General features: G+C 38.3%; 1 protein-coding gene across 1 annotated transcript; it reads left to right on the top strand.

Moving 5' to 3' along the window:
- The first annotated feature begins 363 nt into the window (after positions 1 to 363).
- Positions 364 to 639, top strand: LOC121433889 (dynein light chain roadblock-type 1-like). Its single transcript, XM_041632567.1, has one exon. The coding sequence runs from the start codon at positions 364 to 366 to the stop codon at positions 637 to 639; it is 276 nt and encodes a 91-aa protein (XP_041488501.1).
- The last annotated feature ends 16,263 nt before the right edge of the window (positions 640 to 16,902 follow it).

The following is a 16,902-nucleotide window of genomic DNA, read 5'->3' as shown; positions in this document are numbered from 1 at the left end:
TAGATTCAGAGTTCTTGTTTTAGAAAAAAAGGGGAGAGTGCTGTGACACAATGGTCTTGTACCCTGTAAAGATTTCTCAGTTGTATTGCTTCAATAAAATGCTGATTGGCCAGTAGTCAGACAGGAGGTATAGAAGGGGCAACAAGAACAAGAGAATTCTGGGAAAAGGAAAGGCACAATCTGCAGTCATCACCCAGATCCAGAGGAAGCAAGATGAGAAATCCTCACTGATAAAAGGAACCAAGTCATGTGCCTAACACAGACAAGAATTTTGGGCTAATTTAAGATGTAAGAGTTAATAAGAAGAGAAGGGCAGGGACCTCACTGAGCATCAGCAACTCAGAGCTGCTGGATCGGTCTGAGATGGCAGAGGTGGAGGAAACACTCAAGAGACTTCAGAGCCAGAAAGGAGTGCAGGGAATCATCGTGGTAAACACTGAAGGCATTCCCATCAGGAGCACCATGGACAATCCCACTGCTACACAATATGCCAACCTCATGCACAACTTCATCTTGAAGGCACGGAGCACTGTGTGTGAAATTGACCCCCAGAATGACCTAACTTTCCTTCGAATTTGCTCCAAGAGAAATGAAATTATGGTTGTACCAGATAAAGACCATTTCCTGATTGTGATTTAGAATCCAACCGAATAAACCACCATCTCAGCTTCCTATGTCATTCCTTAATTTAATGTCCCCAAGAGTAAGTGTTAATCATGTTTGTAGGCACATGGGTTGCCTGAGAGCCCATGTAGACTATGCCATTGATCAAGGATAGCTCTGCCCACCCCAACAAGGAATGTCTCTGGCATCCAGTCAGTTCCTGGGAGAGCTTGGATCTCATTTCCAAGCTTCAGAGTAAGAGCTTATGATAATCCCACACCCAGCTTCCTTCTGACCTTTGTCTCCTTTAGAAAGCCTGCTTTTTTCTTTTACTAAAAACAACTTCAAAACCTGAAAAAAAGAGTTAATTAGAAGCCGAGCTAATAGGCCAAGCAGTTAATAATTAATGTAGATTTCTGTGTGTTTCTTTGGGACTGAACTGCTACAGGACCAGGTGGGACAGAAACTTTTGTCAACAAATATCCACAGTATCTCCACCATCCTTTGTCTCTCTCTTCACTCACCACACAGGTTGGCTTAACAGAAGAAGCCATGGTAGCTGCCTTTTATAAAACTGACTCTGGAGCTGACTCTCTGCTGTGCCTCCTATACTCCCAAGAAAGTGTGGCTGACTTTTCTCTAGGCTATCCTGTAATAAATCTGGTATAGCCTATGGGAATTGTGGGTTGTTTTTTATTTCACTGTGGTAGTCAATTCATGAATAAAATGTGCACTTCTTAAACTCAAAATTTTAGTAGACAGGAGCAATCCAAGAACTGAGCTTTCTTTCTTTTTCCTCCCCTGCTCTACTAGGAGGACATGTTACCTACTCTGTCTCTTGGTGTTTCCACAGATCCCACTTCCTTATTCAGATGAGATCAACAGACCCTACATGTAGACACATGCAGAGAAATCATCCAATATGTCTGCAAAACACATCAGTGCTTGGCCGTCAACACTGAGGTTTTAGGTGTGACTTCTTACGACTTGCAAGCAACATTAATTGCACTGAGACCTCCTGGCTGGACCAAGAAGGGGATCCTCTTACACCACACATGAGGACTTCTGGCTGGAATGAGACAATGCTGGCCTTTCCTTCGCTGCAGGGCTATGATCAGTTCTTGGCACCCAGATACAGAAAGGATATGGAAATCTGGTAGGGACTGCAAAAGCCTAGAATAGAAGACTTATGTGCAGAGATGAAAGGCAGCAGACTTATTCGGCCTGGGAGGATTGTGGAACAGCTTAATTATAACTTCCCACTAGTTCTTATATCTCTGATGAGGATGAGGTAAAGCTGATGCTGAATCCCACGATCTTCTACAACAGACACATGTTGTTTATCTTTCACTCTCTCCAGTGTGTCTGGGATGAGTCTGTGAATGAGAGTATTTGGGGCAGCTGATTCAGCAACTGTATTCCCACATGTCCTGACTATGAAAAGAGATGAACATTGAGAGCATTCAAATCTGAGTTTGAATTTCAGATAAAACAAATTAGAACCCTTGGATAAAATACTTCAACTTCTGCATTGTAGTTTCTTATCAACAAAATGGAGCTAGAATACTGACCACATAAAATACTTTTGAAGAATAAGAGAAAGTTACCTAGCATTTATAGAAGACCTCATGATACAGTTTTAAATATTTGTTGAATGAAGAAATAAATGCAAATTTGGAGAATATTTAGGTAAACCACTGAAGACAGCCAAGTAGGGTTATTTAAAGCCTCTCTTTTCTTTGAATAGTGCTGGCTTAAAGTCAAATAGATATGCAAAGGTCGAGGATTGATGGAACATGGTAAATAGGTGATTGATCTCTGCTCTTGGAGGTTGTAATCCTAGAGGTTTGGCAAATAATTGTTGTAATAATTCACAGTTTCTTTCTCTCTCCCTTTCTTCCTCCCTCTCCCCTCTTCCTCCCCTTTCTCTTTTTCTCTCTCTCTTTCTGTGTGTGTGTTTGTGTTTTTGTACATAATTTTATGCAGTCTTCACTTACATGATGCCCTACAATTACTATCCTGATGGTAAATTTTGATGTCCCTGGCAATAGCTAATATTTGATTCACCTCTGTGTTTCTCATTCTCTCTTTAACAGTAGAACCAACAATGATTAATAACTTCTGTAATCTGAGAAGAGAAAGAAAAAAGACAAACGAGCAAAAATCAGGGAAGTTTTTCTTTCTACTACTTAAATTCTAGTAGAGTCAGATTTTCATGTTAGAGCCTTCTGATAACTACACAGTTTGAAATTAATTTATAACACTATTTGCTTATTTATTTAAAGACATTGATCATTGTGAACAATGATGAAATCTTTCTACTTCTACTGTTCTCCCTTTCTCAGAAGCAACTAACAGCAACGATTTGAGACTCCCACACTCTAGATTTATTATTAGATGTCACCATAATAACATTATAGTTTCAGGGATTTTTAAAAATACTTTTATATACTAATTGTTTACTGTGTATTGTTATGTAAATTTCTCTCCAGCACAAGGCATGGCTTTTCTTATTTGAGAGGATTTTAAGTCCCATTAGAGAGCTGTTGGTTACAGTTAAGGCCTGAATGGCAGTACTGCACCTGAAGCTTATCATGCCATGCTGTTGATTGATGTGGTTTATAAGCAGGACTCTTGGCTGCTTCCTTCGGAATTTTGCATATTTCCTTCTAGAACCATGAAAGGTTGTCCTCAAGGGAGAGGCATTGATGTCAGCTCCAGATCAAAGGCCTTCAGGCCCTGCATCTGAAGTGCTTGGTATGGACAGGTCTCAACCCTGTACAACACAAATGAACTACACTCAACCAAGAAATTCTGAGAACAGGAGAAATAGTCTTTCCTGGAGGAATGTCACACCAATTGATAGTACAATGCCAAATGATCAGTGATGGAAACATACATACAAGTAACATATATATGTACATATTTTTAATATAACCTGCTCAGTTTATATATATATGCATATATATGTGTATATTCATATCCATAAAAGTCTATGTAATGGCAACTTGTTGTAGTGGGAGCAGCGGGGCTGCGTCCCCAGCACCCCAGTCACCTGCTAGCTTATGCCCGAAATAACAACACACAAACTGTATTCATTTAAACACTGCTTGGCCCATTTCTATCTAGCCTTTTCTAGACTAATTCTCGCACCTGGACTAGCCCATTTCTAATTATCTGTGTAGCCCACGAGGTGGGCTTACCAGGGAGATTCTAGCCTATGTCCATCCTGGGTTGGACCTTCATCGTGTGTGCCTCACAGAGCAGAGCTATTCCTGAGTCTGCCCAGGAGAGGGGAGCATGGCGTCTCTCTAAGGCGGCTGCCCTGAGAGGAGAGCTGTCGAGTCTGAGCTCACTTCCTCTTACTCCCAGCATTCTGTTCTGTTTACTCCTCCCACCTATGTTTTAACCTATGAGGCCAAGCAGTTTCTTTATTGCTTAACCAATGAAATCAACAGATTGATATATGACACTCCCACATCAGCAACTAATGAGAATAGAGACCATGAATTTGTAAAAGAGCAAGGAGGTATATAGGTGAGGCTTTGGTGGGAGGAAAGGGAAGGGGAAAATGATGTAATTATACTTTCATCTCAAAAATAAAAGAAATAAATCTAAAAAGTAAGTTTTTCCTTTAAAACTCAACATTATGTTTTTGAGATTTACCTGTAGCTAATTGATGTTTTAATTTTTTCTAGTGTAATAAATTAAATGAATATATAATAATTTATTTTCTCATTCCCCTCTGAAGGCATAAAATTTGTTTCCATTTTATCTCCATTGAAGACAGTGCTAGTGTGAGCATTCAGTTCCAACACACAGGATTTTCTAGAGTACAATTGCAGGTCATGGGATAGGCACCTTCTAAATTTCACCACCCCCAGCCAACTTGTTGTCCTGTGAGACTGTGCTCATCCACACTCCCACTAGCAGGGCTGGGGGTCCAGCTTTCTCAGGGCTTTGCCAACAGTTGGTACTGACAGATTCTGTAATGCCTGCCAAATCCTTTAGTGTGGAATGCTGGGCCATTGTTGTCCCAATTTGCATTTCCATTATTCTGGTGAGGATAATGATCTTTTCATGTGCTCCTTGGCCCTTCTTTGTCCGACTCCACCCTTCCTCAACATTTACCTTATATAATTGCTTTCCTTACTTATTAACTCTGCTAGTTTTACATATAATAAATATCTCTCCTGTCATTTTTTTTTCCTTTCAGTAGTTTTATGTTGTGTTTTGTAATGGAGAGCTGATGCAGTTTTACTAATGGTTTGAGAGAAAAGATGTTATTTTTTCTCAGAAATATAGTTCCCCCTCCATTTTAAAAACTAATTCTCTGATAATTTAATACATCGTTTTTAATTTGTCCATAAAAGATGTACATAGTGATGGAATACTGGGAGATGCTACAGCGTGTGTGCATAGTCTGCAGCCAGTTTAAACATACCTGGTAGATCAGCTCAGACCTTTTCACTTAATTGCAATAAAAATCATTCAAAATCTTCTCTTCTAGGCTTTCTTGTTTGTGGCTGAAAAGTTGTCAATTATATATGTATGTATTACCTTTTTCTCTATGAAATTAGCACCTGATGGATATTGATGTGTTCCTCTTCCCTGGCTGGTAGAAAGAGTTCAATTTTATTCCAAGTGGGAAATAGCTCTGCAGCACGTGGGTTGCATTTGGTTTGAATGTGTGCACTGGAGTGGGACTGGACTGGTGATTATAGCTTTGACATCTTGAGAAACCTCTGCATTGGTTTCCATAACAACTGTTTGATTTTTCCATGAACTGTATGCAAATGTTCCCTTGTTTCTTCATTGGCCCTTTATATCTTTAATATTTTGTTTTATTTCATATGCACGTGTACATACGGACAAATACCTACAGGTCAGAGAACAACTCTAAGGACTTGGTACTCTCTTGCCACCTTATTGGGTCAAGGACTCGAACTCAAGCCTTCAGGGCTGAGCACGTGTCTCTATAATATGAACTCCCCTGAAAGCCCCATCTTTCCCACTTAGATAGCAGCCAGTTTCTCTGTGATGAAACAGTCTGTTATCATTATTTCTGCATTTCTCTAATGATCACAGCACCTTTGCTATTATGAATTTCACTATCATTGCTGTTGTGTGTACACTGGGATCTATAGTATTTTATATATTCAAGGACACTCCTGAGGTCATACTTCCTGTTTTGGATTTTACTTGTAGTTTTTCTTAGATTATGTAGACTGAAGATCTTATGATCCCTAAATATGAAATGACAATTCTCCTGTTTTATTTCTTGTTTATTATTATCATCATATTACATACTTGGGATATCAAATAAATTAATTATCTGGGCATATCCCTTGAGTTTAGTTGGTTTTAACAAAATGCATTTTATGTCAATCGTGTATTATTTTCCTGGATGTGTACAGGCCCCTAAGTTTGGTCACAAACACCATTCACAAATCTAAATACACATGTTCACCATTGAGTAGGCTTGCTTCTATGTGTGTGTGTGTGTGTGTGTGTGTGTGTGTGTGTGTGTGTGTAGGCCAGTGGTTCTCCACTTTATTTTTTAGAGGTAATCTATCACTGAAGCTCATCCTTTTGGCTAGGCTGGTTTGCCACTTAATGAGACTTTGAGACCCACCTGTTTCAGGGTTGCAGACTCATACTGCCATGTGTAGCTGTTATGTGGTTCCTTGGGATCTGCACTGGGGTCTTCATGCATGCACAGCAAACTCTACACTCAATGAGCCTTTTCTAAGTCAACTGAGTATACTTTTGATTTCTAATCACTGGGTAGAATTTCCTGTTATTGTTAATTTGGTGAGAATTTTAGCATGGATACATCTGAATTTTGCTACCTGAATTTAGTCTTTTGTTAAGACATTCATTTGTTTTCTCTTTATTTGCTCACATGTTAAAGTCTATGCCTTATAATTTTATTCTCCTAGTGAATTATGCATTACTTCTTGTGATAAATCCTTGGCAGACATGAATTTTTTTTAGCTTTAGTGGAGGACTAAATGTATGCTACTGGCTCTTTAATCAAGATATTTATAGCAATGGCTTGAGAGATGCTTGGTGGTCTTGGAGAGGACATGAGTTTGGTTCCTGCACTCATATCAGGGGCCTCACAAGTATAACTCCTGCTTCAGAGATCTGATGCCTCCTCTGGCCTTAGTGGACACACACATATGCATGCACACAATCATGCACACGCTTGCTGGTTCTCACTGTGCAGTTGCAATTCTTAAGAAGAAAAAAGAAGCTAACTATGCATTTAACCTGTTCACTAAATAAGCTAAGGAAACATCTCACCTTCACCTTCGCCAATAATATTTATTAATTATTTCTGGTGTTTCTATGACCACCAAGGCCAGTAGAGTGTTGAGGTGTAAGAGGCAAGAAGGTAGTTTGATTCAACACAAATCATTAAGCAGTGCAGGTTAATACCTCCAGAGTCTGAACCTAAATAGTTTATTTTAGACACATTACAATCTGGAAAATGTTTCCTGGTGATAATTAACTCAATCCCATGTGCACAGCAAAGCTTAGGATATGACTACATTGAAACTATTTGCAAAGTAACAATAACATCTTCCATAAAGATGGGTTCTACAGGCTAACTGAAAACAGGCTCAAGACAATGGTCTGGGGGTTTTGGTATGATCTGGACACAAACATAAAGCAAAAGTTACCAGGTTATTATTTCTGGGCAAAAAACATGTTATACATCTTTCTTTCTGGAGAGGCAACACTGTGTGTTTAACATTCCTGGTTTTCCAAGTCGTTATTTGTGAACACAAGGCGCTATAAATGATTAATTAAGTTGGTGTTTTGCTGTGTGCTGGACACTGTAATAAACACCACATTGTGTGACATTATGTTACATGATATTTGTCAAGATGGTATGGAATAGGTGGTACTATTCTCAGAGAATAGATGCTTATGATTTTAAGAAACTTGCATTGATTTGCTTTAAGGTGGTTTCAAATCAGTTCTCCCTGACTCTAAACCAAGTATCTTTAACCACTTGGTTACTCATTATCCCTCAACAAGATGTGGTGATCCTAAGACCAGGCCTCTTGCCACAGCACCAGACCAGTGTTTAAGCCCTCACTGCCTCCTGGTTAGTGTGATCCATGCAAATGCATGTTTAATGACCTAACATTCTGTTTGATTTGTCTTGTTTTGTTATGTCTCATTTTCCTTTCTTTTTACATGCAATCCAAGAGCCATATCTCTATTGTTGGCCATTTCTTTTCTGAGAGCTCCAATTTTTTATGTTCAGAATCTTAACACTCTAGGCATTCTTGTTAGTACTTATTGAACATCTTTTATTTTCATGTTGAATAAAAGTATATAAACAGAAATAACTTTAAAAAGAGAAAGAAAATAAGTTTTCCACACTGGACTATTGTGCTCTCATGCTAGAAAGCAGGTCCTTGATTCTTTGATATATATGAGGTCTTGGATAGTAGTTTTTGCAGCGAGAGAACGAAAGGCTATGAACTAACTGCCTTGGCTGTTTCTTTATCCTGGTTCTTCCTAATAGGAAATGGGCCTAATGTCAGTGAGATGTAAATCCTTTGGCTGGATAACAGTAAGACAGAACACAAAAAATGAGCAGCTTGCTGACTGGTGAATGTGTTTCTGTTTCTGTAATTTATTTGCTGTCAATTCTCTATTTTCCTTTGTGATATTTCATTGAAATAGCAGCATAATGAGGTCTGGACAGTTGCTTCCTTTGGTTGAAGTCTTGAAGTTACTGCCAGCACGTCCAAATGGGAAGACAGAAACTTCTGGAGAAACATAAAACTTGACAACAATCAAAGGTCACCAGAAATCTGTTTATGTGATGGGTTCTCTGCTCAGCTTTTAACAGATTAATTTGTCACTAAGTTGATGTTTTCTTCATCAATAATGATTTTTATTTGACATTCTTAGAATGTCTCTAGAAAGCTAAATGCAGCCAATGACTTTAGACATTTGTTGGTTAAAGTTCAGATCTGTGATCTCACCTGAATTTGCTCATGGGAGTATACTCAGAAGAATTTAACTTGTGCCTTTACATTTTCCCTTTCTTTCCACCTCAGTTGAAAAGCTATGTCTTTAGGAGTCATCCTCTAATTTCCAAATTTCAGTCTTTCCATCACCTAAGCATTAGTGGCAATCCTATTTGAACTGTTTCACTCTTGGCCATCTGCACAGAGACCCAAGGAGCAGATACAGATGTCAGACCAGAACAGGAATGGCTCCTGTTCTGTGTCATGTGTTTACTGGACAAGTTTTACTCCTTATGCTTTCCGTTTCTATGAAATTTGACAATATGATCAACCTGATTTTGGGAACAGGACACCCCAAAATGTTTCCATGAACCCTAAAAAATTATTTCACTTAAAAAAAAGCAGGAAACAATTTGGAGATAACTATGCCCAAATTCCCTAAATGATTGTTTATAAGTGTTTGTTTACATTTAAAGGGGGATATGCTATAGAGATGAATACTTTGCCTTGGTATAGATCTTGGTCTATTGATACAAATTTAAGGTCAATTTTGTTACATGTATATTTCTGCTCTTGATTAAGGTATCGTGTTTGTGTAGGTCATTTAAAATGTAACTTAAATATATAGGTTAATAGATAGTCATCTATAATAGTCAAGCTTATAGTCATGCTAGTTAGATTTCCTAGATGTACAGAGATATATTTCATATGGATAGTTATTCTTCAAACCTTTCAAAGACTAACAGAATATGATATTTAAAGTGTTTTAAAAACTTAATACTTTTCATGACAATGAGACTCATCTGCTCCTGGCAGCACCAATCTACTTCAAGAGGATGATGGGTATTGAAAAGTATCCTTATGGAGTTTGTTAGCCATTTGGGCAAGAAACTGCTTTTGCCTTGACTGCTTGATGTTATGCTGTATGAACTGGACATGCAAGACCCACAGAAAAATGACTACTGAACTTGCCTAAAAATGAAGCAATCCTCCAGGGCTCCTGCTTCATGAAAGAGTCTGCTGGACTTTCTTCAGGGCCAGAAGAAAGTGCCTGACAAACAGACGATACAGGTGGAACTGTCTTTGAGATTTCCTGAATCATGGTCTGCTGGATAGAATGGGCCTGCAGGCTGAAGATGGATGCCCCAGTGAAGAACTCTGTGTGGCTGTTCAGGCAGCAAGAGGTCTCTGTCAATTTTAGAGTTTTGTTATATATAATTTTACTATGTTAAAGTTAAAACCTTTCTTTTTATTTACAGAGAAAAGGAGAGTAGTGTGAGATTCCCCTCTGTATGCTGTAAATATGTTTTATTATGATTGATTATAAAAGAAGCTGCTTTGGGCCTATGGCAGCATAGAATAGGGGAAGGTGGGAATTCTAAGCAGAGATAGAGGATAAAAGAAGGCAGAGTCAGAAAGATGCCATGTAGCTGCAAATGGAGAAAGATGCCTGGGAACCTTACTAGTAAACCACTAGCCTGTGGTAAAATAAAAAATAATAGGAATTGATTAATTTAAGATGTAAGAGTTAGCCAGGAATATGCCTAAGCTATTGGCCAAGTAGTGTTATAATCAATATAGTTTCTGTGTGGTTATTTTGGATCTGGGAAGCTGGGAAATGAATGAGCAGCCTTTGCCTAAAATTATGTTCCCATTTTTCCTTCTTATTTCTTCCATGACAAGTCAAGAACAGCACTGTACAACTATGAGTCTGTCTTTTTCTAATTTGAACATCTGTCCATCCGAAGAGCTTCCTTATCCTTTCACACACTTGTTTTCACACTTAGCCCAAAAGTAGACTTTATTCATTATTTATTATTCAATAGTTAACTGAATAAAATATTGCTTTACTTCACACATGAGAGTCTTCCAAAAAATTATTTAATGCCACTTGCTTTTAGAATTACATCTTATTTTATAGACATCTTTGGAACTTATTACTAAAGTCAATAATGAATTTTGTTATTGGTGCTGGGGCTGGGGATGTGGATTTGAGGGTTTGTTAGTTATGTGTTAGACCTGATGCTGCTTCCTTTTTGTTTGGTTATTTTTTATTAGGCAGGGTTATTTATTTATTTAGATTTCTGTCTCTTCCCCTCCACCCCCTTCCATTTCCCCTCCCCTCCCCCAAACAAGTCCCCCTCCCTCATCATCCCAAAGAAGAATCAGGGTTCCCTGCCCTGTGGGAAGTCCAAGGACCACCCACCTCCATCCAGGTCTAGTAAGGTGAGCATCCAAACTGCCTAGGCTCCCACAAAGCCAGTACGTGCAGTAGGAACAAAAACCCATTGCCATTATTCTTGAGTTCTCAGTAGTCCGCATTGTCTGCTATGTTCAGCAAGTCCGGTTTTATCCCAGGCTTATTCAGACCCAGGCTAGATGGCCTTGGTGAGTTCCTGATAGAACATCCCCATTGTCTCAGTGTGTGGGTGCACCCCTCGCAGTCCTGAGTTCCATGCTCGTGCTCTCTCTCCTTCTGCTCTTGATTTGGACCTTGAGATTTCTGTCCAGTGCTCCAATGTTGGTCTCTGTGTCTGTCTCCTTTCCTTGCCTGATGAAAGTTAATATTCAGGAGGATGCCTATATGTTTTTCTTTGGGTTCTCCTACTTCTTTAACTTCTCTAGGATCACTAATCATAGGCTCAATGTCCTTTATTTATGGCTAGAAATCAAATATGAGTGAGTACATCCCATGTTCCTCCTTTTGGGTCTGGATTACCTCACTCAGAATAGTGTTCTCTATTTCCATCCATTTGTATGCAAAATTCAAGAAGTCATTGTTTTTTACTGCTGAGTAGTAGTCTAATATGTATATATTCCATACTTTCTTCATACATTCTACCATTGAAGGGCATCTAGGTTGTTTCCAGGTTCTGGCTATTACAAACAATGCTGTTATGAACATAGTTGAGCATATACTTTTGTTGTATGATAGGGCATCTCTTGGGTATATTCCCAAGAGTGGTTTTGCTGGGTCCAAGGGTAGATTGATCCCAAATTTCCTGAGAAAACGCCACACTGCTTGCCAAAGTGGTTGCACAAGTTTGCATTCCCACCAGCAATGGATGAGTGTACCCCTTTCTTCACAACTATTCCAGCAAAGGCTATCATTGGTGTTTTTGACTTTAGCCATTCTGACAGGTTTAAGATGGTATCATAAAGTTGTCTTGATTTGCATTTCCCTGATCACTAAGGAAGTTGAGCAGGACCTTAAGTGTCTTTTGGCCATTTGAACTTCTTCTGTTGAGAAAATCTATTCAGCTCAGTGCCCCATTTTATAATTGGGTTGATTAGCCTTTTACGGTCTAGTTTCTTGAGTTCTTTATATATTTTGGAGATCAGATCTTTTTCAGTTGCGGGGTTGGTGAAGATCTATTCCCAGTCAGTGGGTTGTCTTAGTTATAGTGTCCTTTGCTTTACAGAAGCTTCTCATTCTCAGGAGGTCCCATTTATTCAATGAGACCCTTAATGTTTGTGCCGCTGGGGTTGTATGTAGGAAGTGGTCTCCTGTGCCCATGTGTTGTAGAGTACTTCCCACTTTCTCTTCTATCAGGTTCAGTGTGTTTGGACTGATATTGAGGTCTTTAATCCATTTGGACTTGAGTTTTGTGCATGGCGATAGATATGGATCTATTTTCATTCTTCTACAGATTGACATCCAGTTTTGCCAGCACAATTTGTTGAAGATGCTCTCTTTTTTCCCTTGTATACTTTTAGCTCCTTTATCGAAAATCAGGTGTTCCTAGGTTTGTGGGTTAAAGTCAGGGACTTCTATTCAATTCCATTGGTCGACTTCTCTGTTTTGATGCCAATACCAAGCTGTTTTCAATACTGTAGCTCTGTAGTAGAGTTTGAAGTCAGGGATGGTAATGCCTCCAGATAATCCTTTATTGTATAAGATTGTTTTGGCTGTCCTGGGTTTTTTGTTTTTCCATATAAAGTTGATTATTGTCTTCTCCAGATCTGTGAAGAATTTTGATGGGGATTGCAATGAATCTATAGATTGCTTTTGGTAGAATTGCCATTTTTACTATGTTGATCCTCCCAATCCAAGAGCAAGGGAGATCCTTCCATTTTCTGCTATCCTCTTCAATTTCTTTCTTCAATGCCTTAAAGTTCTTGTCAAATAGATCTTTCACTTCCTTGGTCAGAATTACCCCAAGATATTTTATGCTATTTGTGGCTATCGTGAATGGTGATGCTTCTCTGATTTCCCTGTTTTCTTATCCTTAGTGTATACAAAGGCAACTGATTTTTTGGAGTTGATCTTGTATCCTGCCACATTACTAAAGGTGTTTATCAGCTGTAGGAGTTCTTTGGTAGAGTTTTTGGAGTTGCTTATGTACACTATCATATCATCTGCAAATAATGAAAGCTTAACTTCTTCCTTTCCAATACAAATCCCCTTGATCCCCTTATGTTGTCTTATTGCTATTGCTAGAACTTCAAGCACTATATTAAAGAGGTATGGAGAGAGTGGACATCCTTGTCATTTTCCTGATTTTAGTGGGATGGCTTTGTGTTTTTCTCCATTTAATTTAATGTTAGCTGTCGGCTTGCTGTAAATAGCTTTTATTATATTTAGTTATGACCCTTGTATCCATAATCTCTCCAAGACCTTTATCATAAAGGGATGTTGAATTTTGTCGAATGCTTTTTCAGCATGTAATGAAATGACCATATGGTTTTTTTCTACTGTTTATTTATGTGGTGGATTACATTAATAGATTTTCGTATGTGGAACCAGCCCTGCATCTCTGGGATGAAGCCTACTTGATCATAATGGATAATTTTTCTAATGTGTTCTTGCATTCTGTTTGCCAGCTCAATAGAGAATTTTTATTTTGATATTCATGGGTGAGATAGGCCTGTAATTCCCTTTCTTGGTTGGGTCTTTGTGTAGTTTTGGTATCAGGGTAATTGTAGCTTTATAAAAGGAGTTTGGCAATGACTCTTCTGTTTCTATATTGTGAAATATATTAAGGAGTAGGTATTAGGACTTCTTGGAAGTTCTGGTAGAATTCTGCATTGAATCCATCTGGTTGTGGGCTTTTTTTGGAAGGGAGATTTTTGGTAACAGTTTCTAGTTCTTCTCGACTAACAGGTCTATTAAGATCGTTCACCTGGTCTTGGTTTAGCTTTGGTATATGGTACTTATCTAAAAAAATGTCCATTTCTATTCCATTTTCCAGTTTTGTGGCATACAGGCTTTTGTAGTAAGATCTAATGATTCTCTGAAGTTCCTCTGTGTCTGTGGTTATGTCCCCCTTTTCATTTCTGATCTTATTTATTTGTGTGTTTACTCTATGTTGTTTAATTAGTTTGGATAGGGGTTTGTCGATCTTGTTGATTTTCTCCAAGAACCAACTTTTTGTTTCTTTGTCTCTTTGGATTGTTTTCTGTGTTTCTATTTTGTTGATTTCAGCCCTCAGTTTGATTATTTCCAGTCTTCTACTCCTTCTGGGAGCGTCTGCTTCTTTTTTTTCCTAAAGCTTTCAGGTGTGCTGTTAAGTCCCCAATGTATGCATTCTCCATTTTCTTTAAGTGGGCACTTAGTGCTATGAACTTTCCTCTTAGCACTGCTTTCATCGTGTCCCATAGGTTTGAGTATGTTGTGTATTTTCATTAAATTCAAGGAAGACTTTAATTTCTTTCTTAATTTCTTCCTTGACCCAGGTGTGGTTCAGTAGTTGACTGTTCAGTTTCCATGAGTTTGTCGGCTTTCTGGGGGTAGCATTGTTGTTGCCTTCTAACTTTAATCCATGGTGATCTGAAAAGACACAGGTGGACACTGATGATTTTTTTTTTGTATATGTGGAGGTTTCCTTTGTTTCTGAGTATGTGGTCAATTTTCGAGAAGGTTCCATGAGCTGCAGAGAAGAAGGTATATTCTTTCCTATTTGGGTGGAGTGTTCTATAGATGTCTGTTAAGTCCATTTGCTTCATTACCTCCATTAAATCTCTTAATTCTCTATTAGGTTTCTGTCTGATTGACCTGTCCATTGAAGAGAGAGGTGTGTTGAAGTCTCCTACTACTAGTGTTTGTGGTTTGATGTCTGTCTTGAGTTCTAGTAATATTTCTTTTACATAAGTGGGTGCTTTTATATTAGGGGCATAGATATTCAGGATTGAGACTTCATCCTGACGAATTGTTCCTGTTATGAGAATAAAGTGTCCATCTTGATCTCTTCTGATTGATTTTAGTTTGAAGTCAGTTTTGTTAGAAATTAGTATGGCCACACCTGCTTTTTTCTTAGGGCCATTTGCTTGAAACACCTTTTCCCAACCCTTTACTCTGAGTAGATGCCTGTCTTTGTGGTTGAGATGTGTTTCTTGCAAACAGCAGAATGTTGGATCCTGTTTTCGTATCCAATCTCTTTGCCTGTGCCTTTTTATAGGTGAATTGAGACCATTAATATTAAGTGATATTAATAACCAGTGGTTGTTTACTCCAGTTATTCTTATTGTTTTTGGTAGTAGAGTTTGTGTTTCTCCCTTCTTTGAGTTGTGCTGGTGAAGGGTCGCTAGATGCCTGAGTTATTGTAGGCAGTGTTGGCAATGTTGGATTCCTTAGGTTTTGATTTTCCTTCTATTACTTTCTGTAGGGCTGGATTTGTGGCTACGTATTGTTTAAATTTGTTCTTATCCTGGAATGTCTTATTTTCTCCATTGATAATGAACAATAGCTTGGCTGGGTCTAGTAGTTTGGGTTTGCATCCATGGTCTCTTAATTTCTATAGTAGCTCTATCCAGGACCTTCTGGCTTTCATGGTTTCCATAGAGAAGTCAGGTGTAAGTCTGATCGGTTTACCTTTAAAAGTTACTTGGCCTTTTTTCCTTTGCAGCTCTTAATATTCTTTCTTTAACCTATATATTTTGTGTTTTGGTTATTATACTGTGAGGGGATGTTTTTCTTTGATCCAGTCTGTTTGGTGTTCTGTATGCTTCTTGAATATTCAAAGGAATATCTTTCTTTATGTTGGGAAAGTTTTCTTCCATAATTTTGTTAAAAAATATTTTCTGGGCCTTTGAGCTGTGACTCTTCTCCTTCTTCTATTCCTATTATTCTTAGGTTTGGTCTTTTTATTGTGTCCCATATTTCCTGAATGTTTTGTGATGAGAATTTGTTGGCTTTGCTGTTTTCTTTGATCAGTGCATTTATTTTCTCTATGGCGTCCTCAGAATCTGAGAGTCTTTCTTCTATCTCTTGTTTTCTATTGATTATGGTTGTTTCTGTAGACATTGCTCATTGACCTAGATTTTCCATATCCAGCTGGTCCTCAGTTTGTGTTTTTTTCCTTGCTTCCATTTCAGTTTTCAATTCTTGAACTGTTTCCATTACCTGTTTGATCATTTTTTCTTGGTTTCCCAGGGTATCATGTACGTATTTACTCATTTCTTCAAACTTTTTGTTATACTTCCCATTCATTTCTATAAGGGCATTTTTTACATGTTGTTTAAGGGACTCTATTGCTTTCATAAAGTCAATTTTTTCCACTTCTTCTATGTTAGGGTGTTCCAGTCCTTCTGTTGTAAGATCATTGGATTCTGGTGTTTTCATGTTGTTTTTCAGATTATTGGGTGAATTCTTGCCTTGGTGCCTGCCCATTTCCTCCTATTGATGCTATCTACTGGATCTTTTATTTTAATTTATTTATTTATTTATTCATTCATTTTTTTTTTTTTTTTGCTTTTTCGAGACAGGGTTTCTCTGTGGCTTTGGAGCCTGTCCTGGAACTAGCTCTGTAGACCAGGCTGGTCTCGAACTCAGAGATCCACCTGCCTCTGCCTCCCGAGTGCTGGGATTAAAGGCATGCAGCACCATTGCCCAGCTTCTACTGAGTTGGGGAATGTCATTGAAGTTGATCAAATCACATTGTATGAAATTCTCAGAGAACTTACACAAGTACCAAAAACTTTACTAATTCCAGTAAAATAGTCTTTCTTGAGAACAGACCACTAAAGTTGGACATGAAGTGAAAGCTAAGGTTTGTGTAGCATTTACCTTAGTTTTTCTAAACAAAACACCTTTTTATGCATTTCTGAGGTCTCATATTGTATTTTTGGGAGAACATGGACTCCACCTTTTCTCTGAGGCTAGCTGCACTGGCATTTTGAAGGTGCTGAATACATTCCCTTTCTGATGGAAGATGAAACACGGACTGTAGCTGAAAGCCACAAAGCTGAGTATTTATTAAATACACTAATTTCTCTTTCATCTAGCAGTCCAAATGTTTCCAGCCATAATCTAATTTCCATTAAAAACTTTCCACGGATCAGGATGGTGGTTCCAAATCTAAAA

Source organism: Microtus oregoni, unplaced genomic scaffold, assembly GCF_018167655.1.
Source record: "Microtus oregoni isolate MIOR12 unplaced genomic scaffold, Mior012 000041F_ref0000270, whole genome shotgun sequence".
Classification (NCBI taxonomy): Eukaryota; Metazoa; Chordata; class Mammalia; order Rodentia; family Cricetidae; genus Microtus; species Microtus oregoni.
The sequence above is the reverse complement of the archived record's forward strand: the minus strand, read 5'-3'. Positions and strand labels throughout refer to the sequence as shown.

Bases quoted from the DNA above. Each gene is read 5' to 3' on its own strand.
- LOC121433889 (XM_041632567.1), top strand. From the start codon at position 364: ATGGCAGAGGTGGAGGAAACACTCAAGAGACTTCAGAGCCAGAAAGGA.